Below are 26,732 nucleotides of genomic sequence, written 5' to 3' on the forward strand. Positions count from 1 at the left end.
GGGGAAAACTTTTAAAAAAAAAAAAAAAAAAAGAGAGAATAAGAGCAGTATCTTAAAGCAGAAGGGAGTGACAGTTAAGTTTTCCCGACGCCGATGAGCCGAAGCTCCACCGGCGCCGAGAAAGTTAAATGCGATAGTTTCCTCGATAACGTCGCCTGAGAGAGTTTCCTCAGAAATGTTAATAACGGCTAGAGTTGTTAAAAGTATAAACGTTTTGATAAACAGTTGGTTAAAATTGGTAATAGTTTTTAGTTTACAATTCTTCTATTTATTAAAAAAATAATTGAAGGTTTTAAAATTGGATCGGACCAATGTTGACGATCTATACTATTAAAAGGGAAGTATTTTTAATAAATAGACATAGATTAAGAGATTATTACATGAAATGCCACTGAAAACAGAATAAGCATATGTATAAATTATGTATCCTAGTGGTATTAGATGAACCATAATTAAAAGATATAACACTAAAAAATCAGATGCAATTTTCTCATGTTTATGAAAATTATTATTATACTATAACTACTCAATCAACAAGATAATAATTATCTAATGTTTATGGAAATTAAATTAAAAATAATAATAATTACCTAATATTTACAAAAATTATTTAAATTTGTTGCCATAAAAATCGGAATCTTAAATTCGAAATTACATATATGTAAATATATTTAATTTTCTAATATATTTTGAGATATTTATGGAAACAACTATTTAATTTTATCAACTATTAATTGGGGAGCACACTTAGGAATTAAGAAAAAAAATGAAAAAAAAGTATGCCATACAATACCCCCTACAAAGAATAATTTTGGAGTACAAATGAAAAACCCACAAGGGCAATTTGGCAATTTGACAAGTCAATTAGTGTTATATCTTTTGTTCTCCAAAATTGGATGCAATTTTCTCATGCGGTCTATTGACTTGTCACACGGATCCTGAACGACCCGGGTTTATCATATTCGGATCCTAGAAATTTGAAACCTCTTAATCACGATCAATTGTCATATGAACGATATTAAACGCTGAGCCAAACAGATTACAGATAGAACACTCTAAATTTGCGTATAATGTGGGGCAAATAAATATTTGCGTATAAGGTAATTTATATTTAAATTTGATTTCCGTAATTGTATGACATTCCATAACTACTAACAATATCAATCCCCCTAATATTCGCTATTAATTCTAATGTAAATTTTAAAAAATTAAAGAAAATGGATATGATTTAATAAAACGAATCTTTCAATATATGTCGTTAAAGCCTATTTGCAGTGAACAACTATTAAATTTGAACCTAAATTTAGTATAGTTTATATATTTAACTTTTTGGATTTGATTTGATTTGATAATATATTAATAGATATTTCCGAAAATAACAATTCAATTTAATATAATTCAATAATAACAAATCATCATTTATTTTTTATTTTCAAAAACTTCCATAACAAAATCATACAAATTTGAGAAAAAAAAATCATACTAACTAATTATGGTTAGTATTAGATGGAAGAAATAATAATAAAAATTTTGATTGTTTCCAAAAAAATTTAAAAACAGTTATAATATTTGCTAAATATAATGTAAATAAAATATTTAGTATTTTGAAATGTAGCATAGTTTGCAAATAAATTGTGGATTTTAGACTCGTCATTATCTCGAAAAGATTTTGTGATTTGAATGCAGTGCATTATCTCAAAAATTCTAACCATCTAAATTCTACTATAAATATAGTAATAGAAATGAATATTCATTATTCATCAAACCATTCAACGATTTTCTTTACTATTACTATAGCATTCTAAAAACAAAATTTTATTCACGTGTTGTTCTTGTCTGTAAAATTATTATTTCTTTAATTTAGATTTATTTGTTGATAATGACTAATGTTGACTAATATTTATGTGCAGTCATACAAACGACACCAGAACATATCTGAATCGTCGTGGTCTTGAGTCGGAATTTCTATGGGTTATGGTCTTCTGGAGTTAAGCTACTTCTTATACGGTGATTCTTAATGTATCATATAATAGTTGTTATGTTATGTATACTCTCTCCCTCATATGTTTTAGTGCTATAAATTTGATTTTTAATATTTCAGATTAATAAATGATATCTTCAACCCAAATTCATTGAACCAATCTATTGATAGTGTACAATAACTTTAATATTTGAAATATGAACGTTTTGGTGTTAATATTAACGATTAGTTACAGATTGAATGGAAGAAAAAACCATGGAAGGAATGAGGATCGACTTTGATTTCATCTTCACACAATGAGCATATTTAAAATTATTTTCTTGCTCTCATTAATTTATAACTTTAGTTTTGGGATTTGACCTTAATGTAATTCTTCTTTGTAGTTGTGAAGACAAGAGTTGTGCAAGCAAGTGTGGTCATGGCAAGAACTGAGGGTACATGTATCACCCTATTTTATGGTTCATGTTTCGTGTTTAGTAGACCAATTCTAATAAAATTATGTTCCACAGGTGTCAAAAGAAATCATCGGTTTAATCACTTCAGCTTATGCAATATTAATCTTCAATGACATCACAATTCAGAGCTATCCCATGGCAACTTACTTCTGCTCATCGATCAAATGTATAGCCAAAATATGTACGATTTGATTTATGATCAAATTATAAATCAATTCTTATAATTTACAATGGCTCATGATAGTAAAGAGTCATGATAGGAAGTCACGGGAAACTCGTCGGATTATCGATGGAATTATTCATTTTTTTTTTGTTTGTAAATTCTACTTATATATTTTCAAGATATTTTAAACAATAATTTAAAATAGTGCATTAAAAAGAACATTCTGTAATTTAAGTTTTAATTAAGTTCCCAAAAAAAAATTAAATTGAATGCATTATTATTTGAATAGTAAAAACTTTACAAAGGATTTGAATAGTGAAATATATTAATATATAGTTTTGGATATTTAATAGATTATTATTTAATAATTCAAATATCTGTCAAAATATGTAATTATTGAAATAGGAACTTAAATACAACTGGTAATTTTGTAAATAACTAATTATCGGAGATTTGTGTTCAGATAAATATATATTACTAATATAACATAATTATAAAAATTAGTTAATTTTTTGAAAGAGAATTTTATTTTATTTTAAAAATTGTTTATTACTAATATAAAGTAAAACATTATCATATTATTCCACAAAAATGCAAGATGGGACAAATATAGTATGTTTGAAAAAAGAGAAAGAAAAATACAATCTAAACTACTCCTTATAAGATATGTGACTTGATTTTGGGAAACGAATTCGAGTAGGGCAGATGCGGACATAATATTAACTAATGTAGATTACGAGGAACATGATTTTTGAGCATCAAAATATTTTATTTTGTTGTGGGGCAGACATAGCAGACGGGTTTGACATACTTGACAACTATATTAGGTCATCCGGTTCAAGAATTTTTAATGTTTTTTCGTTTTTTTATATCCAATTTGATACTTCACGATTTCAATAGAATATTGCTGATCAATAATTCACACTCGATCCGGGTTCGCTTTCATGTCAATCAGAAACTTACGGTGAACCAATTATTATTTCAAACGTTCACAAACTTGATGAAAGCAAATCAATCTAAGTTTATGTTATAATTATTATACCAAAAAATACATATATACAAATATATGTGTGGTCCAAATTTATATGTTTAACTAAAATATACAAACTTAATATGAATATAATAGGAGATGAAGAAACATGACATATATGAGACGTGATGGATTTTCTGTCCAGAAACTGAATATATAAAAAATCTAACACTCGTACGAATTTGAATTATGAAAATTAACAACATTCAAAAAAATATGGTTACAAACATAACCCTACACGTAAATAATATATTAAAAATCGGGTAGTATATTCAATGTTTAAATTTAATCCCGCACGTATGTTTATACAATATTTTGGGCAAAAATATCTTAACTATAAATGAAAAATCACAAACAGATATTTAACTTATGTCATACCATTTTCCTATATATATATATAACAAAATATTTGCGTTTAAATCCTAGATTATCCTTTTTTGGTTTTCAATTTTGATAGCACATATATACATATTTTTTTTTCTATTTGCTAATTGAAGTAGAAACTAATTTTGAGTTTTTTTTTTATTCTTGATTTCAGCGTTGGAATGGATCAACGTTCGAATGGAGCAGGGAGACAGTTGTTTCTCCACTTTGTGTGTTAGTATCTCTTCAAAACTATGGTACTTTGATCGATTTATTTTTGAATATTACTTAGTTTGTTTACTTGGTGGATTTTATATTATGTTAAGTTTGATCTTTATTTTGCATGACACACCCTTTGATTAAAAGAGTTTATAAATTGATTTCCCTTTATTAAATCATCTAAAAAAGTTATCATAATATTGAGAAGAGCAGAAAGAGTTGTTCATAGAACAAGGATTCTCAAAACAACTCATCGAGCTGTAATTATTTTTGTTAAATAATGATGTAATTTTGTGGTTAGTATTGAGTTTGAAGGTTATTTTTGTGTATTATTAATTTGTGTGCTTTGTTTTTGTAGTTGGCAAACTTTGGTTCAATAATTTGGACTTGGGATTCAAACTCATGTGTATGTAATACACATAAACATTAAGATTCTAATTGTTGTTAATTTTTAATGTTTTTTAAATTAGCTAATAATTTGGTTGTGTTTATGCAGGGTCAAAGGTCAACACTCAACATAGTCGAGAAGCCTACCAAACTATCTTTTAGATTTTATATTAGCTAATAATTTGGTTGTGTTTATGCAGGATCATAAAATAGTATATTTTTTATATAAATTTTGGATTTTATATTCATCAGTATCTAAAAAAATTAAAATATTATCGATTTCCAAAATGTTAATTCAAATTATATACAATGTTGAAATTTTGCCGATTTTAGTTCATAAGTGGAAAAAAAAAAGTTTTAACAGTTAAAAATAGTTTTAGTGGATTAATATCATAACTGCTACGATTCTAATAAATTCTATGGTGAAAGGATTATGCTACGATTCTAATAAATTCTATGGTGAAAGGATTATATTTCATTCTCACACTTTTATAGCAAACTAATATAATTTTATGTTATAGATCTTATACAACTAAATATATCTACAATAAAACCCACACATATGTGAGGATCCAAAACACTTACTTAATTCTTTATCTGATAAACTAAAATATATAATATGAAATGTGTAGATTATTATTAAAACCACAGTTAGGAAATGAAAAATTATATTTGGGAGGGGATATACTACTTTTGCTTTACTATTTTCTGTCCTGTAATTATCTTTACATATAATAAAAGACAAACTGATCACTTTTTTAGTCTAAACCAAATTATAAACCAATCGAATACTTAAGTGGTATGAGTTCGATTATATGAATGTTAACATTCCTAAAAAAAAAATATGTCTAGAAACATAACTCCACACATATGTAATATATTATAAATCTAATAGTAAACTTAGTTTCTGAAATCAATCCGCACGTTGAATCTAGTTTCTATTAAATTCCCAGATTGAAAAATAAATGTACAACCAACATTATCTTAAATTTGGAAAATTAACATTATTTGGGATTAAAACTCTAATATAAATGCCTAAAATTTTGGAAATTGTTTTTTGTTTTCTTGACACAAGATTTTGGGAATTTCACACTCGCAATTGGCTCGGAGGGATCAAGGGATTTACTCGATCAACATGATTCTCAATCAAAGCGGAGCCGAGACGATGATAGAAGATTCCATGGAAGGATCTAATTCAGTGTTCGTATATTCTTACCTGACAAAGCGTAAGGCCGAGTTCGACGCAGAGGAGTTAGAAGAAAGCGATGAAGAACTCGGAGATGAGAAAGTCAAAATTGACGACCGTGAGGCATAGTCCGCGTCTGCTACGAATTCGAGTAGGGCAGATGCGGACATAATATTAACTAATGTAGATTACGAGGAACATGATTTTTGAGCATCAAAATATTTTATTTTGTTGTGGGGCAGACATAGCAGACGGGTTTGACATACTTGACAACTATATTAGGTCATCCGGTTCAAGAATTTTTAATGTTTTTTCGTTTTTTTATATCCAATTTGATACTTCACGATTTCAATAGAATATTGCTGATCAATAATTCACACTCGATCCGGGTTCGCTTTCATGTCAATCAGAAACTTACGGTGAACCAATTATTATTTCAAACGTTCACAAACTTGATGAAAGCAAATCAATCTAAGTTTATGTTATAATTATTATACCAAAAAATACATATATACAAATATATGTGTGGTCCAAATTTATATGTTTAACTAAAATATACAAACTTAATATGAATATAATAGGAGATGAAGAAACATGACATATATGAGACGTGATGGATTTTCTGTCCAGAAACTGAATATATAAAAAATCTAACACTCGTACGAATTTGAATTATGAAAATTAACAACATTCAAAAAAATATGGTTACAAACATAACCCTACACGTAAATAATATATTAAAAATCGGGTAGTATATTCAATGTTTAAATTTAATCCCGCACGTATGTTTATACAATATTTTGGGCAAAAATATCTTAACTATAAATGAAAAATCACAAACAGATATTTAACTTATGTCATACCATTTTCCTATATATATATATAACAAAATATTTGCGTTTAAATCCTAGATTATCCTTTTTTGGTTTTCAATTTTGATAGCACATATATACATATTTTTTTTTCTATTTGCTAATTGAAGTAGAAACTAATTTTGAGTTTTTTTTTTATTCTTGATTTCAGCGTTGGAATGGATCAACGTTCGAATGGAGCAGGGAGACAGTTGTTTCTCCACTTTGTGTGTTAGTATCTCTTCAAAACTATGGTACTTTGATCGATTTATTTTTGAATATTACTTAGTTTGTTTACTTGGTGGATTTTATATTATGTTAAGTTTGATCTTTATTTTGCATGACACACCCTTTGATTAAAAGAGTTTATAAATTGATTTCCCTTTATTAAATCATCTAAAAAAGTTATCATAATATTGAGAAGAGCAGAAAGAGTTGTTCATAGAACAAGGATTCTCAAAACAACTCATCGAGCTGTAATTATTTTTGTTAAATAATGATGTAATTTTGTGGTTAGTATTGAGTTTGAAGGTTATTTTTGTGTATTATTAATTTGTGTGCTTTGTTTTTGTAGTTGGCAAACTTTGGTTCAATAATTTGGACTTGGGATTCAAACTCATGTGTATGTAATACACATAAACATTAAGATTCTAATTGTTGTTAATTTTTAATGTTTTTTAAATTAGCTAATAATTTGGTTGTGTTTATGCAGGGTCAAAGGTCAACACTCAACATAGTCGAGAAGCCTACCAAACTATCTTTTAGATTTTATATTAGCTAATAATTTGGTTGTGTTTATGCAGGATCATAAAATAGTATATTTTTTATATAAATTTTGGATTTTATATTCATCAGTATCTAAAAAAATTAAAATATTATCGATTTCCAAAATGTTAATTCAAATTATATACAATGTTGAAATTTTGCCGATTTTAGTTCATAAGTGGAAAAAAAAAAGTTTTAACAGTTNTTTATGCAGGATCATAAAATAGTATATTTTTTATATAAATTTTGGATTTTATATTCATCAGTATCTAAAAAAATTAAAATATTATCGATTTCCAAAATGTTAATTCAAAATATATATAATGTTGAAATTTTGCCGATTTTAGTTCATAAGTGGAAAAAAAAAAGTTTTAACAGTTAAAAATAGTTTTAGTGGATTAATATCATAACTGCTACGATTCTAATAAATTCTATGGTGAAAGGATTATGCTACGATTCTAATAAATTCTATGGTGAAAGGATTATATTTCATTCTCACACTTTTATAGCAAACTAATATAATTTTATGTTATAGATCTTATACAACTAAATATATCTACAATAAAACCCACACATATGTGAGGATCCAAAACACTTACTTAATTCTTTATCTGATAAACTAAAATATATAATATGAAATGTGTAGATTATTATTAAAACCACAGTTAGGAAATGAAAAATTATATTTGGGAGGGGATATACTACTTTTGCTTTACTATTTTCTGTCCTGTAATTATCTTTACATATAATAAAAGACAAACTGATCACTTTTTTAGTCTAAACCAAATTATAAACCAATCGAATACTTAAGTGGTATGAGTTCGATTATATGAATGTTAACATTCCTAAAAAAAAAATATGTCTAGAAACATAACTCCACACATATGTAATATATTATAAATCTAATAGTAAACTTAGTTTCTGAAATCAATCCGCACGTTGAATCTAGTTTCTATTAAATTCCCAGATTGAAAAATAAATGTACAACCAACATTATCTTAAATTTGGAAAATTAACATTATTTGGGATTAAAACTCTAATATAAATGCCTAAAATTTTGGAAATTGTTTTTTGTTTTCTTGACACAAGATTTTGGGAATTTCACACTCGCAATTGGCTCGGAGGGATCAAGGGATTTACTCGATCAACATGATTCTCAATCAAAGCGGAGCCGAGACGATGATAGAAGATTCCATGGAAGGATCTAATTCAGTGTTCGTATATTCTTACCTGACAAAGCGTAAGGCCGAGTTCGACGCAGAGGAGTTAGAAGAAAGCGATGAAGAACTCGGAGATGAGAAAGTCAAAATTGACGACCGTGAGGCATAGTCCGCGTCTGCTACGAATTCGAGTAGGGCAGATGCGGACATAATATTAACTAATGTAGATTACGAGGAACATGATTTTTGAGCATCAAAATATTTTATTTTGTTGTGGGGCAGACATAGCAGACGGGTTTGACATACTTGACAACTATATTAGGTCATCCGGTTCAAGAATTTTTAATGTTTTTTCGTTTTTTTATATCCAATTTGATACTTCACGATTTCAATAGAATATTGCTGATCAATAATTCACACTCGATCCGGGTTCGCTTTCATGTCAATCAGAAACTTACGGTGAACCAATTATTATTTCAAACGTTCACAAACTTGATGAAAGCAAATCAATCTAAGTTTATGTTATAATTATTATACCAAAAAATACATATATACAAATATATGTGTGGTCCAAATTTATATGTTTAACTAAAATATACAAACTTAATATGAATATAATAGGAGATGAAGAAACATGACATATATGAGACGTGATGGATTTTCTGTCCAGAAACTGAATATATAAAAAATCTAACACTCGTACGAATTTGAATTATGAAAATTAACAACATTCAAAAAAATATGGTTACAAACATAACCCTACACGTAAATAATATATTAAAAATCGGGTAGTATATTCAATGTTTAAATTTAATCCCGCACGTATGTTTATACAATATTTTGGGCAAAAATATCTTAACTATAAATGAAAAATCACAAACAGATATTTAACTTATGTCATACCATTTTCCTATATATATATATAACAAAATATTTGCGTTTAAATCCTAGATTATCCTTTTTTGGTTTTCAATTTTGATAGCACATATATACATATTTTTTTTTCTATTTGCTAATTGAAGTAGAAACTAATTTTGAGTTTTTTTTTTATTCTTGATTTCAGCGTTGGAATGGATCAACGTTCGAATGGAGCAGGGAGACAGTTGTTTCTCCACTTTGTGTGTTAGTATCTCTTCAAAACTATGGTACTTTGATCGATTTATTTTTGAATATTACTTAGTTTGTTTACTTGGTGGATTTTATATTATGTTAAGTTTGATCTTTATTTTGCATGACACACCCTTTGATTAAAAGAGTTTATAAATTGATTTCCCTTTATTAAATCATCTAAAAAAGTTATCATAATATTGAGAAGAGCAGAAAGAGTTGTTCATAGAACAAGGATTCTCAAAACAACTCATCGAGCTGTAATTATTTTTGTTAAATAATGATGTAATTTTGTGGTTAGTATTGAGTTTGAAGGTTATTTTTGTGTATTATTAATTTGTGTGCTTTGTTTTTGTAGTTGGCAAACTTTGGTTCAATAATTTGGACTTGGGATTCAAACTCATGTGTATGTAATACACATAAACATTAAGATTCTAATTGTTGTTAATTTTTAATGTTTTTTAAATTAGCTAATAATTTGGTTGTGTTTATGCAGGGTCAAAGGTCAACACTCAACATAGTCGAGAAGCCTACCAAACTATCTTTTAGATTTTATATTAGCTAATAATTTGGTTGTGTTTATGCAGGATCATAAAATAGTATATTTTTTATATAAATTTTGGATTTTATATTCATCAGTATCTAAAAAAATTAAAATATTATCGATTTCCAAAATGTTAATTCAAATTATATACAATGTTGAAATTTTGCCGATTTTAGTTCATAAGTGGAAAAAAAAAAGTTTTAACAGTTAAAAATAGTTTTAGTGGATTAATATCATAACTGCTACGATTCTAATAAATTCTATGGTGAAAGGATTATGCTACGATTCTAATAAATTCTATGGTGAAAGGATTATATTTCATTCTCACACTTTTATAGCAAACTAATATAATTTTATGTTATATATCTTATACAACTAAATATATCTACAATAAAACCCACACATATGTGAGGATCCAAAACACTTACTTAATTCTTTATCTGATAAACTAAAATATATAATATGAAATGTGTAGATTATTATTAAAACCACAGTTAGGAAATGAAAAATTATATTTGGGAGGGGATATACTACTTTTGCTTTACTATTTTCTGTCCTGTAATTATCTTTACATATAATAAAAGACAAACTGATCACTTTTTTAGTCTAAACCAAATTATAAACCAATCGAATACTTAAGTGGTATGAGTTCGATTATATGAATGTTAACATTCCTAAAAAAAAAATATGTCTAGAAACATAACTCCACACATATGTAATATATTATAAATCTAATAGTAAACTTAGTTTCTGAAATCAATCCGCAAGCTGAATCTAGTTTCTATTAAATTCCCAGATTGAAAAATAAATGTACAACCAACATTATCTTAAATTTGGAAAATTAACATTATTTGGGATTAAAACTCTAATATAAATGCCTAAAATTTTGGAAATTGTTTTTTGTTTTCTTGACACAAGATTTTGGGAATTTCACACTCGCAATTGGCTCGGAGGGATCAAGGGATTTACTCGATCAACATGATTCTCAATCAAAGCGGAGCCGAGACGATGATAGAAGATTCCATGGAAGGATCTAATTCAGTGTTCGTATATTCTTACCTGACAAAGCGTAAGGCCGAGTTCGACGCAGAGGAGTTAGAAGAAAGCGATGAAGAACTCGGAGATGAGAAAGTCAAAATTGACGACCGTGAGGCATAGTCCGCGTCTGCTNTTATTAAAACCACAGTTAGGAAATGAAAAATTATATTTGGGAGGGGATATACTACTTTTGCTTTACTATTTTCTGTCCTGTAATTATCTTTACATATAATAAAAGACAAACTGATCACTTTTTTAGTCTAAACCAAATTATAAACCAATCGAATACTTAAGTGGTATGAGTTCGATTATATGAATGTTAACATTCCTAAAAAAAAAATATGTCTAGAAACATAACTCCACACATATGTAATATATTATAAATCTAATAGTAAACTTAGTTTCTGAAATCAATCCGCAAGCTGAATCTAGTTTCTATTAAATTCCCAGATTGAAAAATAAATGTACAACCAACATTATCTTAAATTTGGAAAATTAACATTATTTGGGATTAAAACTCTAATATAAATGCCTAAAATTTTGGAAATTGTTTTTTGTTTTCTTGACACAAGATTTTGGGAATTTCACACTCGCAATTGGCTCGGAGGGATCAAGGGATTTACTCGATCAACATGATTCTCAATCAAAGCGGAGCCGAGACGACGATAGAAGATTCCATGGAAGGATCTAATTCAGTGTTCGTATATTCTTACCTGGCAAAGCGCAAGGCCGAGTTCGACGCGGAGGAGTTAGAAGAAAGCGATGAAGAACTCGGAGATGAGAAAGTCAAAATTGACGACCGTGAGGCTGATAAAGCGCTCTTAGAGGAGCATGAGTGGGATATGGATGGCTCCGACGGTTTAGAGTATCATTCCTCTACGAATTCGGACCACTCATCGATGGATTTGAAAAGTAACGTGAGAAAGCGTAAGGCCGAGTTCGAGGCGGGAGAGGAGGAGGTGGAGGAGGAAGAGAGCGATGAAGAAGAAGAAGGCGTTGATGATGGGAGAGCCAAAATAGAGGAGGAGCCTAAGGCTAGAATAGATTACTTGAAGGCGCCTGAATGGGATGTGGACAGCTTTGATGGTTTAGAGTATTATTCATCTCCGGAGCCGATACTTTCCTCCTCCGATGAGGAATTTTTCCCCGAAGAAGCTATCGCATCTTTAAACGCCAGATCATCGAGAGCAAGGTACGTCCCGTCCTATAGTGTGCTTTGAGTTTTTATTTTATGTTTTGAGCTGAAACTAATTTGTAATATGATGGTGATTTCTACTAATAACTGTGTGTGTGTGGGGTTTATTTAGGGATTTTACGGTGATCGTGAGCTTAAGCTAACTTTTCACTACAAAGGAATAAGTCCAATGAGGTTGGAGCAGGAAGCCCTTCCCGATCAAAACTTCCGCCAGTTCTGGCAAGAGATGGTTTATGTTTGTCTCCAAAAACTCAACCAAGACAAGGTTAATTATTACTTCTCCCTCTCTCTTTGTTTAAAAATCTGTCAGTCTTTATACTAGTTTTAGATGGGTTAGCTTCTTTGTTAATCAAAGAAGACTAAAATCTAAATTCCTAAAGGTCTGACTCTCTTAGTTGGTATTTTGTATGATGAGGATTCAGTCTCTTATTTTTTGTTCGCAATTGTTAGGTTGACAGGATTTACAACCTTCTTACAAGTTGGGTGGTTTTTGGCAATTTTCAACCCTGATAAGTCGGTCTTCTGCCCCCAAGCTTGGCATTAACATTTTTGTTTTTTGTTTATTGTGGTTCTCTAGGATCCGAATGTGGAGTTCATTGAAGTCGTAAGAGGTTATTATCGCCCAGGACCTAGATCAAAGTCATACATTACATTTATGGCCAGGGAGAAGCCTGATGGACCTCTTGTGGAGTATCAAGCCAAGTGTATGGTTACTTTGGACGGCAAGAGTCATCCCATCCTCTGTAGACCCACTCCTACGCCAATGCCTTGATACCACAAACTTTTTCAATCAATCAAGGTATGGGCTTCTCTTAGCCAACTTTTGTTTTGCTCTGTCTAGACTCAAACATGTTTAGAGAAATATGTCATTCATAGATGCTTTTTTTCCTGGGAAGCTATGCAATATATCATACGGTGCTTGTCATGCATATATATAGATGTATTACGATATGAAGAAGCAAAAAAAAAAAAACAATGTGTCTTGGCCAAGCATCCAGGTCATGCATGATTTCAGAATTAATGAATGGTAGATATCAGTAGTATTGCTCGCTTACTTGTTTCTTTTTTGTGGCTTAGGATAGGATTTGGCTTTGGGGACTCAAAACGATGGACTTGGCAAAGGGCGCTGTTATAACTATTCAGATTATATCGTTTCGAGAATGATCTATTGGATGCAACATTTTAACTTGTGGTCTTAATACTTTCGTCTGTTTTTGTTTGGTTATCATGTGTCGACACTTCGGTAGTATTTATTAAGAGCACTATTTCTTTTCTTTTATGTTTAGTGGTACTTCCGTTGCTTTTGTTTAAGTTTGTTAGTCTAAAACTTGTTCATTATATTTGAGGGAATAAAACAATGTAGTTTCTCAAAGACGTTAACCATCTCTTTTTGTTTTGTTTCCGTTAAAAACAAAAGGCATCTACTAATTTTACTACTGGTTCATTGATGCTGCTACATATTAATCAACCGATGTAACACTAATTTTGTTGTAATCCACCCAAAGATTTTTGGAAGAAGATTGTTATTCACTCTATGCAAACCATTTGACGGAAACAAAAACAAACAACTACACCAATAACACTATTGTTCAAAATCAATAATCTTCAAACTCTCAGAGTGGCCAAAAGATCTTAAACTTCCCATCGTCTGGTAGTGTTATCCTAAAATAGCCATTGTTGGCAAAACTTGTTCCCCATGAATTTTGGACCACTAAGAATTGTAATCCACTTCTTGTCACACCCTCAGCTAGGACTAGAAAAGCATGTTCTTCCATTATTCCACTTGCATTAGCTGGTACATGATAGATGTCCTGCAAAAATAATTAAAATGTCAAATTTTATATCAATTTTGTTTTTCTGTTAAAACAAAATCAGTTTTTACTTACCCCCATTTTAATTGTAAATAGTTTAGGTAACGCCTCAACAACAATTCCCAATGGAAACGTGGCAAACTTATCATAGATAAAATCTTTAGTAGCATCTAATTTAAACTCAAAGTCGCCTTTAGTTTTCACGCCCTTCACTCCCGGTCCTGATATTTTGTTCTACACAAAAAGTTTTTACGTAATTATAGATAGAATGTATATATTAGGAATTAAAAGAACATATGTATAAAACTCACTTACATCTCTATGAAGCCCAACATCTCTGATGTATTTGATCGGTATGTTTAGATTTCTAAATGCATACTTATCGTTTTGGTTTTTTCCTTTGATGTACTCCGCTAAATCACGGTATGATAAGATGCGGTGTTCGGCGAGGGGTCTATCCTTGTTGTAAGAAGCTTGTAAAAGTCGTGTAATAACGACTGAACAACAAGTGTCTACAGAAACAATAAAAGCAACAAGTACTTCTTAGTAGGCGTGGGCATAAAAATTATTTCAAAAATCATGTGTTTCCGACTAAAGCGGTACCTACCTTCTATTATTTCAGAGACTTAATCGGTTTTTGTTTCTGGTCGTCTCATAACAGATAATATTCTTGTTGCTCAAAAAATGTTTCATGGGTTAAATACTAATAATCGATGTAAATTGAATTTTCTGGATTTTAAGACGGATATAAGTAAGGCGTACCCAAATACCTAATCGAGAACCCAATCAAAAAAACCGGGTTCGGGTTGGATATAAATTTATCTATAAAACTTTATTGGATTCTATTTTCCAATATATGTGGGTTCAGATTAGGGTCGGATAATACTGGTACCCGTTTGTGTACTCATCAAACCCAAATCTATAAACATATTTATAATATTTAGCATTAATATAATGTAATTACCCAAAATTATGATAAAAATTTTGAATATTTCATTTAGTTTTATACCTAAATATAAAAAATAATCAAAATATCAAAAATATTTTGTCACATAAATCAAAATTTAGCTAAATTTATTTAAATTTAATTAATTTAAAAGATTTTTTTTAGGTACCCAGTAGTTCGGGTGCAAATCGGGTTCTAAAATTTGTAACTCGAACCGACCTTAACCCGATAGTACCCAAACCGAACCAAACTCATATATCTAAAAATATTCATTGGTTTCTATTTTTCTAAACGCGTTTACCCGAACCGGAATGAATAATACCCAAACCCTAACGGATTATCTGAATGTCCAGCCCTAACTCTCTCTGTTTCTAATTTATCATATTTTTATTTTTTCACACATTAAAAAATCTTATTAAAACTTGATAGACTATAAATGTCTTGTTTTTTTTTGTAAATTTCAATTTACTATAACTCTAAACCAATAGTATTTAGTTATTTATCTTGAAATTTACAATTCATCATCATAACCTAAAAAGAACCCAGTTTTAAAAGGAGAATACCCAAAAAAGAACAGTTCAATTCGGTGGAGTTCCAATCACTGAAATAAACCGAAGTAAACCTATCCGATATTTTATATGGTTAATTTGTATCAAGTTTTGGTAACCAAATCAACCCGAAAAACCGAATTGACCGGCTGGGTTTTGTTCGGTTTACCAGAACTTGTAGGTAGGGCTAGTTCAAAGTATGAAAAACTGTAAGAAAAAATACCTTCATGCTGATCAATAGCATCACCGAAAAGCCCTGTTGGTGTATAATCTCTTAAAATGCGGCTACCATCACCAAAGGGCTACCCCATACAAATAAAAAGAGAGTTAATCTCAGAAATGATAATGTCGATCAAATAACGAAAACTTAGTGAAATTTGATTAGTTTGCAAGTCTATTGACAAAAAGTACCGGTATTTTGCTTGCTGGTCCAACTGGTTGGCCTTGTCCTTGTTGAGCTAGTTCTTGCTCCGCTGGTTCTCCCTGGGCTTGGTCTTGTTCCTGTTTCAGTCTGGCTTCACGCTCCCTTTTTGGTTCATTTAGAAGGTTCGGCTGTTTAATTTGTCTGGGCTTTTTCCCAATAGCTGGTCCATCTTCTTCTTCATCATCATCATCCATCACAATTCAAAAACAACGACGTTGGATTCGTCAACTCCACAATAATAGTGGTAGAGAGAGTATTCCATAGTGTAATCAATTCGGGTTGGAATTCGGTTTCCAACGGTTCTGGTCTGGTATACAGGAACCAATCAGTTTGCATATGTGATAAAAAGTAAACCCTAAAAACTTTATAACTTTCTTACCTTCTCCGTTTCGTCCCGATGAGCGGCGACCCGAAAGAGAAATCTTCTTCGTCTTCTTCTCCTTCCCCTTCCATTGTTCGTCTTCAATTCTTCTTCTTCTTTGTAATTTCACAACAATGTCTGCTCAATTGCAGCAAGCATAGATCCAAAAGCTTTGATGGAGTGGAAGTTAATAATGTTTCCCAAATTGAAACAAGATTGAAACTTTGAGACAAGAGAAAAAGGTCAATTCTCAATTGGATCTTCAAAATGTGTTGGGCCTATAATGCACTAATGGCCCATTATTCCAAAATTTACATTTTTCTTTCTAAATTACTGTTGATTTAGCAAAAGCCCAAAAGCTTTCGGTTTATTAGGCTTTACGATACTAAAATTTTCTAGAGTTTTTATTCGATCACCTCATTTACGTACCGAGCAAGTTGATGGGATCATCCATGGAAGCATCTTCAGTGGTTGTCCGTAAAAAGCGTAAGGCCGAGTCCGAAGCGATGGAGGAAGACAGCGTTGGTGAGAATGAAGAAGGCAGTGACGAGGAAACCAAATTTGCGGAGCCTGAGGCTAAAATTGATATGCTAGAGGAGAGATATATATTAAGGACTAATGTTGTAATTAGTGATTGATAAAACCCTACTACTCATCACTATATATATTGTAACACACTACATGTATAACATAAGCTTTCTTTACATGGTATCAGAGCAAGTAAAATCCTAGACCAAAATTTTTTTTTTTCCGCCGCTTCTCTACTTTCTCTTCATCTCTTGTTTCTTCGATCTCTCGCTTACCATGGCTGCTTCTCCATCTGATGTCATCAATCCTGCTTCTACGTCCCAGTTTCATAACATCAATATGTCCAATGTCACCAAGCTCACCGCTTCCAATTTCCTGATGTGGAACCGTCAAGTTCATGCCTTGCTTGCAGGTTACGGTCTTGTCGGGTATCTTGATGGCACCACGGTTGCACCAGATGCGACTGTGCTCCAAGGTGAAGCTTCTATTCCTAATCCAGAGTATAATCTTTGGGAACCGCAAGATCAACTCATTGTTGCTAGCCTTCTCGGTGCGATCTCGACTGAGATCCAACCCATGCTCTCCAAGGCTTCCACGTAGGCCGAGATATGGAGTCTGCTTTCCTCTACGTATGCTAAACCGACGTGGGGACACATCAAACAGCTTCGAGAACAGATCAAGCAATGGCGGAAGGGTTCTCGTACTGTTGATGAATACGTTCAAGGTTTGGTTGTTCGTTTCGATCAACTTGCTACGCTTGGCAAGCCATACGAACATGAAGAACAGATCGAGTATCTGTTAGGTGGGCTTCCTGAGTATTATAAGCCTCTTGTTGAACAGATCGAGGGTCGTGACACGCCTCCCTCCATGCCTGCCATTCATGAAAAACTCATTAATTATGAGTTGAAGCTTCTTACACAAGGTTTTGCGTCCTCCGTTGTTCCGGTCACGGCCAATGCTGCCTTTTACAAGTCCTCCAACAACAACAACAACAACAACTCCTCCCGTCCACATCGGCCTCCGTCACGTGGTTCACACCACCACAACTCCCGTGGCTCCCATGGCAAAGGTTACCAAGGTCGTTGTCAATTATGTGGTGTCTNAAGGACTAATGTTGTAATTAGTGATTGATAAAACCCTACTACTCATCACTATATATATTGTAACACACTACATGTATAACATAAGCTTTCTTTACATGGTATCAGAGCAAGTAAAATCCTAGACCAAAATTTTTTTTTTTCCGCCGCTTCTCTACTTTCTCTTCATCTCTTGTTTCTTCGATCTCTCGCTTACCATGGCTGCTTCTCCATCTGATGTCATCAATCCTGCTTCTACGTCCCAGTTTCATAACATCAATATGTCCAATGTCACCAAGCTCACCGCTTCCAATTTCCTGATGTGGAACCGTCAAGTTCATGCCTTGCTTGCAGGTTACGGTCTTGTCGGGTATCTTGATGGCACCACGGTTGCACCAGATGCGACTGTGCTCCAAGGTGAAGCTTCTATTCCTAATCCAGAGTATAATCTTTGGGAACCGCAAGATCAACTCATTGTTGCTAGCCTTCTCGGTGCGATCTCGACTGAGATCCAACCCATGCTCTCCAAGGCTTCCACGTAGGCCGAGATATGGAGTCTGCTTTCCTCTACGTATGCTAAACCGACGTGGGGACACATCAAACAGCTTCGAGAACAGATCAAGCAATGGCGGAAGGGTTCTCGTACTGTTGATGAATACGTTCAAGGTTTGGTTGTTCGTTTCGATCAACTTGCTACGCTTGGCAAGCCATACGAACATGAAGAACAGATCGAGTATCTGTTAGGTGGGCTTCCTGAGTATTATAAGCCTCTTGTTGAACAGATCGAGGGTCGTGACACGCCTCCCTCCATGCCTGCCATTCATGAAAAACTCATTAATTATGAGTTGAAGCTTCTTACACAAGGTTTTGCGTCCTCCGTTGTTCCGGTCACGGCCAATGCTGCCTTTTACAAGTCCTCCAACAACAACAACAACAACAACTCCTCCCGTCCACATCGGCCTCCGTCACGTGGTTCACACCACCACAACTCCCGTGGCTCCCATGGCAAAGGTTACCAAGGTCGTTGTCAATTATGTGGTGTCTTTGGTCATAGTGCGCGGAGGTGTTCTCAGCTCCCCTCCGGCGGTTCCTATCAACCCTCCGGTGGAAACTATCAGCCTTCCGGCGGACCCTCCACATCGTGGCAACCTCGTGCCAACATGGCTATTGTGCCTCCTTATAATCCGGGGAATTGGATCATGGATTCGGGTGCCACACATCACTTAACATCTGATCTTGCCAACTTGTCTCTTCATCAACCGTGTACTGGTGGTGAGGAAGTGCAAATTGCGGATGGTTCTGGCCTCAAAATCACACATACCGGTTCTACCTCCCTTCCTACTTCATCTCGCTCTCTTGATCTCAAAGATATTTTATATGTTCTGGATGTTCGAAAGAACTTGATATCAGTTTTTCGATTATGCAACACTAATCAAGTTTCGGTTCATTTCTATCCGGCACTATTTCAAGTGAGGGATCTGAGCACGGGGGTCAAGTTACTCTAAGGCAGAACTAGAAACGAATTATATGAGTGGCCGATGGCTGGTGGTTCCATTACGGCGTTCTCGGTCTCACCATCTCCACCAACGGACTTGAGTTCATGGCATTTACGACTTGGGCATCCCTCTCTATCAGTTTTAAAAACCATTGTTTCTCAATTTTCTCTACCATTTTCTTCTTCTCCACAAAAACATTTGTCTTGCTCAGATTGCTTCATCAATAAGAGTCATAAACTCCCTTTTTTTACAAACATGATTACTTCTTCTAAACCTCTTGAATACATCTATACAGATGTCTGGTCTTCTCCAATCACTTCCTCTGAAAATTTCAAGTATTATCTGATTTTTATTGACCATTTCACAAGATATACATGGCTCTATCCACTTAAATTTAAATCCCAAGTCAAAGATGTTTTTGTGGCCTTCAAGTCTTTGGTGGAGAATCGGTTTCAGGCTAAGATCACCACTCTATTTTCTGATAATGGAGGAGAGTTTATTGCTCTTAAGCCGTTCTTGGTATCATAGGGCATCGCTCATCTAACTTCACCGCCTCATACGCCTGAGCATAACGGTGTGGCCGAACGGAAACATTGACATGTGGTTGAAACGGGACTTGCCCTCCTTGGTCATGCGTCTATCCCTCAGTCCTACTGGCCGTACGCCTAATGCGTCTACTTCTTGGGTATTGAGGCCACAAGGACATCCAAGGGTCTTCACTTAATGCAATGGAAGTACATCACTGATCTTCTTGCTAAAACCAACATGCTTGCGTCTAAGCATGTTCCTACGTCGATGTCTACTTCGACGAAGCTCACTGTCTTCTCGAGTACACCACTCACGGATGTCACAAAGTATAGGATGGTCGTTGGGAGTTTACAGTACTTGGCTTTTACGCGTCCTGACATAGCATTCTGGTAAACTGTCTCTCTCAGTTTATGCATAAACCGACTAATGAACATTGGCAGGCTGCAAAAAGGGTCCTACGATATCTTGCAGGGACGCGCACACTTGGTATTTTTCTGCGCAATGATGCTCCACTGACGGTTCATGCATTCTCAGATGCAGATTGGGGCAGGGATAAAACGAATTATGTGTCCACAAATGCGTACATTGTCTATTTTGGGGGAAGTCCGGTTTCCTGGTCTTCAAAGAAATAGAGGAGCATATCACGATCATCGACAGAGGCGGAGTACCGTGCTGTTGCGAATACGGCTTCTGAACTACGGTGGATATGCTCTCTTTTGTCAGAAATGGGAATCACACTACCTACCGCTCCGGTCATCTACTGTGATAATATGGGAGCTACATATCTTTGTGCAAACCCAGTTTTCCATTCGAAGATGAAGTATGTGGCTCTAGATTATCATTTTATCCGTGAGCACATTCAGTCTGGCACATTGCGAGTTGCTCACATCTCGGGTGATGATCAACTCGCGGACTCTCTTACTAAACCATTACCTCCTGCTCGGTTTCTCGACCTGAATCACAAGATTGGAGTCAAGAGTCTGCCTCCATCTTGAGGGAGCGTATAGAGGAGAGATATATATTAAGGACTAATGTTGTAATTAGTGATTGATAAAACCCTACTACTCATCACTATATATATTGTAACACACACACATGTATAACATAAGCTTTGCTTACACCCGAGTGGGATGTGGACAGCTTCGATGGTTTGGAGTATTATTCATCTCCGGATACAGGCTACTCATCCGATGAAGAGCAGCCTTATCCCGACATGGAAAAGGCTAATAAACACTATCGCATCTACAAACGGCAGATCATCGAGAGCAAGGTAAAATCACCACACCACTTGGCTTTGATTGTGAATTAAACTAGATTCATGAATATAATAGATGGTGATTTTTATGCGGTGTGATTGGTTAATAGGGGTTTTACGGGGATCCAGAGTTTAGCTTATTTTATAACTACAAGAGCATCTTCTCATCGATTAGCTTGGAACTTGAAGCGCTTGTTGGTAAAATCTTTCGTGAGTTTTGGGAAGATATGGTGCATGTCTGTCTCCAAAAACACAATCAACATAAGGTTAGTTCTCTTCTGTTTTTCCCTATTCTTATTGTGGGTTTGTTTAATCATTCATTTACCCTTCTTACTAGTTATAGTTGTGTAGCTAAGTCTGACTCATTTATGATTGTTTATTGTACATGGTCGTAGGATTTGAATGTTGAGTTCGTTGAAGTTGTGAGAGGTAATTTTCACGGAGGACCTAGATCAAAGTCATACATTACATTTATGGCTAGGGAGAAGCCCGATAGACCTCTTGTCGAGTATCAAGCCAAGTCTATGCTTACTTTGGACGGCAAGATGCATCCCATCCTCTGTAGACCATCATCTCCTACGCCAAAGCCTTGAAAACCAATACTATAAGGTGAATTACAAAGTTAAAAAAAGAAAAAGGTTAGATTATTACTTTCCCACAAATTTTCTTTCCCTTCTCCACTAAAACTTAATTCACCACAAAAATCTGAACAATACATAATATGATTTTGTCTTTTTTTTTTTTTAAGAACAAAGTCGAAGACCTCATGCATANAAAAAAAAAAAAAAAAAACTTGCTTAATAGACATAATAAAAAATTATATCCTAACGAGTAGGCATGTCAATTAGAGCTAAAGCCCGCGGACTGGCCCGGCCCGGCCCTGAAAAACACCGGGCTCGGGCTTAAATATATATGTCCAGAAAAAATTGGGCCTTTCAGGCTCAGCCCGTTTGGGCAATAGGGTTTTTCGGGCTTAGCCCGAGCGGGCTCGGGCCAGCCCGAAAAGCCATTAAACAAAAATATTTGTACCTTTTTGTTAACATTTTTGTTTGATTGCAATATATGATTAATAATTTATTGTAAATAAAGTTCTAAATTCTAATCCTAGTTTTCATATTTACTTAATTACCATACTTAATACTTTTAAAATTTTTATCTATGATGTTTTATATGAATTATATATTGGTTTATTTGGTTAAAGTATCGAAATTTTATATAGTTTTAAACTTTTTCTATTAAATTAAGTTGGTTGTAGTGAATATAGATGAGTTATTAAATTTTTGATTGATTTGTTTTATAGTACACCTTCAAATACTACTTTTTAAGGCTTATAAGTTTGAATTTTTGATCGGTAAGATAAGCCCGAAAAAGCCCGAAAAGCCTTGTAGCCCTGTTAGGGCCGGGCTCGGGATTTGAAATATAGGCTTGGAAATATTTCGGACCGGGCTGGGCCGGCCTCAAACATATGCGGGCTTTACGGGTTTCGGGTCGGGCCGGGCCGGGCTAGCCCGATTGACACCCCTATTAACGAGTCATAAAGTAGAGTAGCTATCATGTGATGGTCATCCCCATAATTGATCAAATCCACAAACTCTAGATTATCTCCTTAAAACGAGATATGATCTTGAAGATTGAAGCGAGTTTCGCACATCCAGAGAGAAGAACTTGTTTAAAGTAGTCCCGAATGATATGATGTGTTCTCCCTTGAACAAAGCCACTATAGAAATTACATTTATTTTAGCCAACCAGCATGAGGAGGGATCCATTGTCTGCTTCAGTCCCTTGTTGGAATTCGAGGTAATTGTTAATTGGTGCTCTCATTCTGGTTTTGAGGCTAGGTTGCTTTTATCCATTCATAAACATTATACACTCCCTTTCTTGCTTCACAATCTGGACTACGATTAATCATAAAGAGAAAATCATTTCTTGATTTCCATATACTGATTTTCTCGCAGGTTGAGAGGAGCATACTTATGTTTTTGATCAGTAATATCCGAAAAGAATAAATGCATGCATCCAATATTTGTTTGCACCGAACGCCAAACCGCCTGCTCAAAAGGACAAGTGTAAGATCATATGGTTAATGGTTTCTTTTTCCAGGCAACATCTTTGGCAGATCGTGTCAGCATGGATTGTCCTTGTTCTGAGTTGAGTAAGGAACGCCTCTAGCAAAAAGGCAACAATCCATTCACCCATATTTTATACTACTCTTTTAGTATTCTCTTTTTCATTCATATTATTATTCTTACTCAAGTTTTGGAAAACATATCTGTAAAATCTTTGATTCATAAATCTGATGTCTAGCTAAGCACTAAAACAACTATTTAATGCTTGGACCAAGATGCGTTTGAAGAAATCCAAAACCAAAAGCTATTAAGAAAAGACATTTTAGACTACATATCTGGATCTAGCTTGGGACTTGGCCTGCAAAAGATAGGATAAGTCTTGCGTTCTGATTTCTTCTTGGCAACCTTGGCTTGATACTCTACAAGAGTATCATCCTCGTCAGACTCTTTCGCCATGAAACTGATATACGAAGCAGTCCACGAACCAGGAGAAGACCCTGTCATTCTTACAACATGGTCCAATTTCACATCGGTTTCCTGAAAGAAAAAAAACAATCAATTGATGTACAGCCACAAATTCCCACATCTCTTAAACCAATAAAACAAATGTCAAAAAAATAGCAATAATGAAACTTACGTTTAAGGCATTGTATTTGCGAAGAGACAATCTGGCCATGTCTTGTGCGTATTGAAGCTGTGTCCTCCCTTCAACCGGAGAATGTTCATCGTCCAGAGATTTAAGTTTGATTGCACCTATACTACCACGGCATTGATAAGATGGAGGACCAGTCCCTTCTTCCACCAGAAAGCCCTAAAACCTCCAAAAACAGATTTCACCATAAATTAATTAAATATCATTTGATTTTTTTACTATATTAAAATTTTCGAATCATGTATGTATACGAACATCGCTAAAGTGGAGGTTCCGTCGGTAAAGACGGGCTTTACGCTCGTCTTCTTCGTCCGTATAAGAGTCTGAATCTGGTGAAAAGTATCCTCCAGATATCTCATCCACTAACCATACTGGATGATCGCTTGTTGAACCTCCCTTGTCTTCTTCGTCGCTTTCATTGTCGTCAGAGTCGGATATGTCCTTGCTCATAGAGGAAGCGCAGGAGGATTCTCCAGTGGTTGTCTCTACGGTCTCCGCCACCGTGGAAGCGATTTGCACCCCCTCGGCCTCTGTCTTGCTTGATCCCGAATCCATGATTGGAATAGTAGAAAACCCTAGATTTCGTAATTTGGGTTATTTGTTACAGTATTTAGTGATTTGGATTATTTATTTATTTATAATGTCGGCCTTGAAGAAATAAATAAAAGAAAAAAAATATATCAAAGTCAGAGCAAATAAACATTACAAAAAGGTCTGATGTCAAACACTACGGGCTACTACGTAGTAGTAGCAAGAAGACGAAAAGCCAAAAAATCGTAAAACACAATCGTTAAATATTTAAATATGCAACCAAAAGAAGAAAAAATGTAGTCACCTTCTAGATTCTACTACTATCTCTTCATATAGAATCCAATCCACAAGAAAAGTAAATAATTATTTTTACGATTCTTTTAATTTATTATTATGTGTCAGCAGAAGTAGAACACTCTGGTTTGCTGAGTTCATCACCCAACATGTGATGAAGAAGTGTATCAACTCTCTGACTCCGGGACTTCGACCTTTATAACAATTTAACAACAAAACAAAGCTTCAGAATTTTTGAGTCTACTGTGAATATTAACAACCTAAGATTTGATCTCTCTACTTACCCTGCAGATCGACGCCGGTTTCTTCTTTCTTGAGAATCCTGCAACATACAATAACGAGATAAGAGAAACATTGCGGATTAAACACGTATCAAAGGCTTTTTACTTTTGCAATCTCTCGAACATCTGTACATTTCTGTGTAGTAACTTTTTGGCGAGTTAAAGACGATAACTAACCTGTCCTTGACATTTTTCTTCTTCCTCAAGATCCAGCTCAGCAAAGAACGCCTCCAAGACAAAGGCAACAACCTGAAACAAACACGCATAATCAGTCAATTACAATAATCACGGCCTCTGGTTGGTTGAGATCGTAGGCAATGGTGTCAGTGAAACTCACCAAATTCAGCAGAAGTAAAATAGTGATGACGTAGAAACTGACGAAATACGTTATGCTCCACCACGTCCCCGTCAAATCTTTGTAGCTCTGAAGAAAACACCATTAAGAGTAGTTTAAACTATTGCACCATAGTGATTGGTAATAAGAAGGAACCTAGTTACAGTCACATCTAGCATTGCCCTCCTAAGCTCCAATGAATCTTGCGATGCTTCTTTTTGGACATTATAATGAGTCTAAAACTGGGTCTAACAGAAGAGTGAAATTACCTCCATCCATACTTGCCAGTTACCCATAACTAGCAGATTGAAGAGTGTGACCATTCCATTGGGATAGTCGTTGAAGTTGAACAATAGATAGCTGAGTTTTTCCAGTCAAGAAACGACCATATACTGGAAATTTTTCTCCCGTAACAATAAATACTCACTAGCAACCACAGGAACAGAACAGGTCTACTAAGTAAGACTATGTTGAGGGCATTAAATGGTTCTCATAAAGTCAAAAAGGATACTCATCCTCAGCCATCTCGGTTTTGAAGAGCTGCTTGTTCCCAGCATTCACAAGCCCCCCAAACAACTATATATAAATGAAATAAAGAAAGTTTTATATCTGGTATAGGAATCAAAGCCGAGAGAAGACAGTGAAAACACATGAAAGTAGCTGTTCAGTGGTTCCTAAAACTTTCAGATGAAGCTATAAGAGGCTTAATATAAGCAAAAACGAAGAGAAAGACCACGGCTTCAACATATGTAAGCATGGATTATTCAGAAAGAAGAAAAAAAACTCAGTAGTCTGACTTACCTGTACGCCAATAGAGCAGTAGATACACAGCACGCAGAAGATGGTCCCCAGATATGGCATCAAACTTGGAATAAGGGTTATGAATGTCGCAATAAATGCTCGGTATCGCTGGACGTGCATAAGAAGCCTTATCAGTCTTAACATTCTTGCAAGGAGAAGGTACCGGATCCTATCAATGACCGAAGAGAACCATAGTCAGGATTAGTACAAAACAAAACCCTTGTAACAAATATTGTCATAGTTATTCCTCACCATTCTCCGTTTGAGAAGAAAGTGTTCTCGTCTGGAGTTATGAAGGTAGCAGTTTCCCCAATAACTGCGGATACAAAGATTATCAATTATAGCATAGCCAA

General features: G+C 34.0%; 6 protein-coding genes across 6 annotated transcripts in view; 3 read left to right on the forward strand and 3 right to left on the reverse strand.

Moving 5' to 3' along the window:
- Window positions 11,220–13,869, forward strand: LOC104709767 (myb-like protein V). The gene is made up of 5 exons (XM_010426329.2): window positions 11,220–11,363; window positions 12,056–12,441; window positions 12,557–12,709; window positions 13,022–13,243; window positions 13,522–13,869. Exons 1-3 carry the CDS (start codon window positions 11,220–11,222, stop codon window positions 12,585–12,587), a joined length of 561 nt encoding a protein of 186 aa, XP_010424631.1. The 3' UTR covers window positions 12,588–12,709; window positions 13,022–13,243; window positions 13,522–13,869.
- Window positions 13,887–16,367, reverse strand: LOC104709768. Its single transcript, XM_010426330.1, has 5 exons — window positions 16,161–16,367; window positions 15,973–16,051; window positions 14,571–14,767; window positions 14,331–14,489; window positions 13,887–14,255 (listed from the first exon to the last, which is right to left on the reverse strand). Exons 1-5 carry the CDS (start codon window positions 16,365–16,367, stop codon window positions 14,058–14,060), a joined length of 840 nt encoding a protein of 279 aa, XP_010424632.1. The 3' UTR covers window positions 13,887–14,057.
- On the forward strand, window positions 17,339–18,193 carry LOC104709769. Its single transcript, XM_019228805.1, has 2 exons — window positions 17,339–17,650; window positions 17,726–18,193. Exons 1-2 carry the CDS (start codon window positions 17,339–17,341, stop codon window positions 18,191–18,193), a joined length of 780 nt encoding a protein of 259 aa, XP_019084350.1.
- On the forward strand, window positions 18,360–19,646 carry LOC104709770. The gene is made up of 2 exons (XM_019228806.1): window positions 18,360–18,671; window positions 18,747–19,646. Exons 1-2 carry the CDS (start codon window positions 18,360–18,362, stop codon window positions 19,644–19,646), a joined length of 1,212 nt encoding a protein of 403 aa, XP_019084351.1.
- On the reverse strand, window positions 23,687–24,732 carry LOC104707725. Its single transcript, XM_010424147.1, has 3 exons — window positions 24,394–24,732; window positions 24,124–24,297; window positions 23,687–24,023 (listed from the first exon to the last, which is right to left on the reverse strand). The coding sequence occupies exons 1-3, from the start codon at window positions 24,691–24,693 to the stop codon at window positions 23,814–23,816; spliced, it is 684 nt and encodes a 227-aa protein (XP_010422449.1). The 5' UTR covers window positions 24,694–24,732; the 3' UTR covers window positions 23,687–23,813.
- LOC104707727 (two pore calcium channel protein 1-like) overlaps window positions 24,801–26,732 on the reverse strand; it is a 3,582-nt gene continuing 1,650 nt past the window's right edge. Inside the window, exons 6-13 of the mRNA XM_010424148.2 lie at window positions 26,632–26,695; window positions 26,380–26,548; window positions 26,090–26,154; window positions 25,848–25,938; window positions 25,582–25,668; window positions 25,422–25,493; window positions 25,248–25,285; window positions 24,801–25,157 (exon numbers count right to left, since the gene is read on the reverse strand). Of these exons, the coding sequence (XP_010422450.1) occupies window positions 25,061–25,157; window positions 25,248–25,285; window positions 25,422–25,493; window positions 25,582–25,668; window positions 25,848–25,938; window positions 26,090–26,154; window positions 26,380–26,548; window positions 26,632–26,695 (683 nt within the window). The 3' untranslated portion in view covers window positions 24,801–25,060. The remainder of the gene's footprint in view (window positions 25,158–25,247; window positions 25,286–25,421; window positions 25,494–25,581; window positions 25,669–25,847; window positions 25,939–26,089; window positions 26,155–26,379; window positions 26,549–26,631; window positions 26,696–26,732) is intronic.

This window comes from Camelina sativa, chromosome 8, assembly GCF_000633955.1.
Source record: "Camelina sativa cultivar DH55 chromosome 8, Cs, whole genome shotgun sequence".
NCBI classification, from domain to species: Eukaryota; Viridiplantae; Streptophyta; class Magnoliopsida; order Brassicales; family Brassicaceae; genus Camelina; species Camelina sativa.

Bases quoted from the DNA above. Each gene is read 5' to 3' on its own strand.
- LOC104709770 (XM_019228806.1), top strand. From the start codon at position 18,360: ATGGCTGCTTCTCCATCTGATGTCATCAATCCTGCTTCTACGTCCCAG. The intron at 18,672-18,746 runs GCTTCCACGTAG...CACATCAAACAG, and splicing joins TCCAACCCATGCTCTCCAAG to CTTCGAGAACAGATCAAGCA.
- LOC104707725 (XM_010424147.1), bottom strand. From the start codon at position 24,693: ATGGATTCGGGATCAAGCAAGACAGAGGCCGAGGGGGTGCAAATCGCT. The intron at 24,298-24,393 runs GTTCGTATACAT...TGGAGGTTTTAG, and splicing joins GGAACCTCCACTTTAGCGAT to GGCTTTCTGGTGGAAGAAGG. The intron at 24,024-24,123 runs GTAAGTTTCATT...TTTTTCTTTCAG, and splicing joins GCAAATACAATGCCTTAAAC to GAAACCGATGTGAAATTGGA.
- LOC104709767 (XM_010426329.2), top strand. From the start codon at position 11,220: ATGATAGAAGATTCCATGGAAGGATCTAATTCAGTGTTCGTATATTCT. The intron at 11,364-12,055 runs GCATAGTCCGCG...GACGACCGTGAG, and splicing joins TCAAAATTGACGACCGTGAG to GCTGATAAAGCGCTCTTAGA. The intron at 12,442-12,556 runs GTACGTCCCGTC...GGGTTTATTTAG, and splicing joins GCCAGATCATCGAGAGCAAG to GGATTTTACGGTGATCGTGA.
- LOC104709768 (XM_010426330.1), bottom strand. From the start codon at position 16,367: ATGGATGATGATGATGAAGAAGAAGATGGACCAGCTATTGGGAAAAAG. The intron at 16,052-16,160 runs GTACTTTTTGTC...TGTATGGGGTAG, and splicing joins GACCAGCAAGCAAAATACCG to CCCTTTGGTGATGGTAGCCG. The intron at 14,490-14,570 runs GTAAGTGAGTTT...CTTTTTGTGTAG, and splicing joins ATGTTGGGCTTCATAGAGAT to AACAAAATATCAGGACCGGG.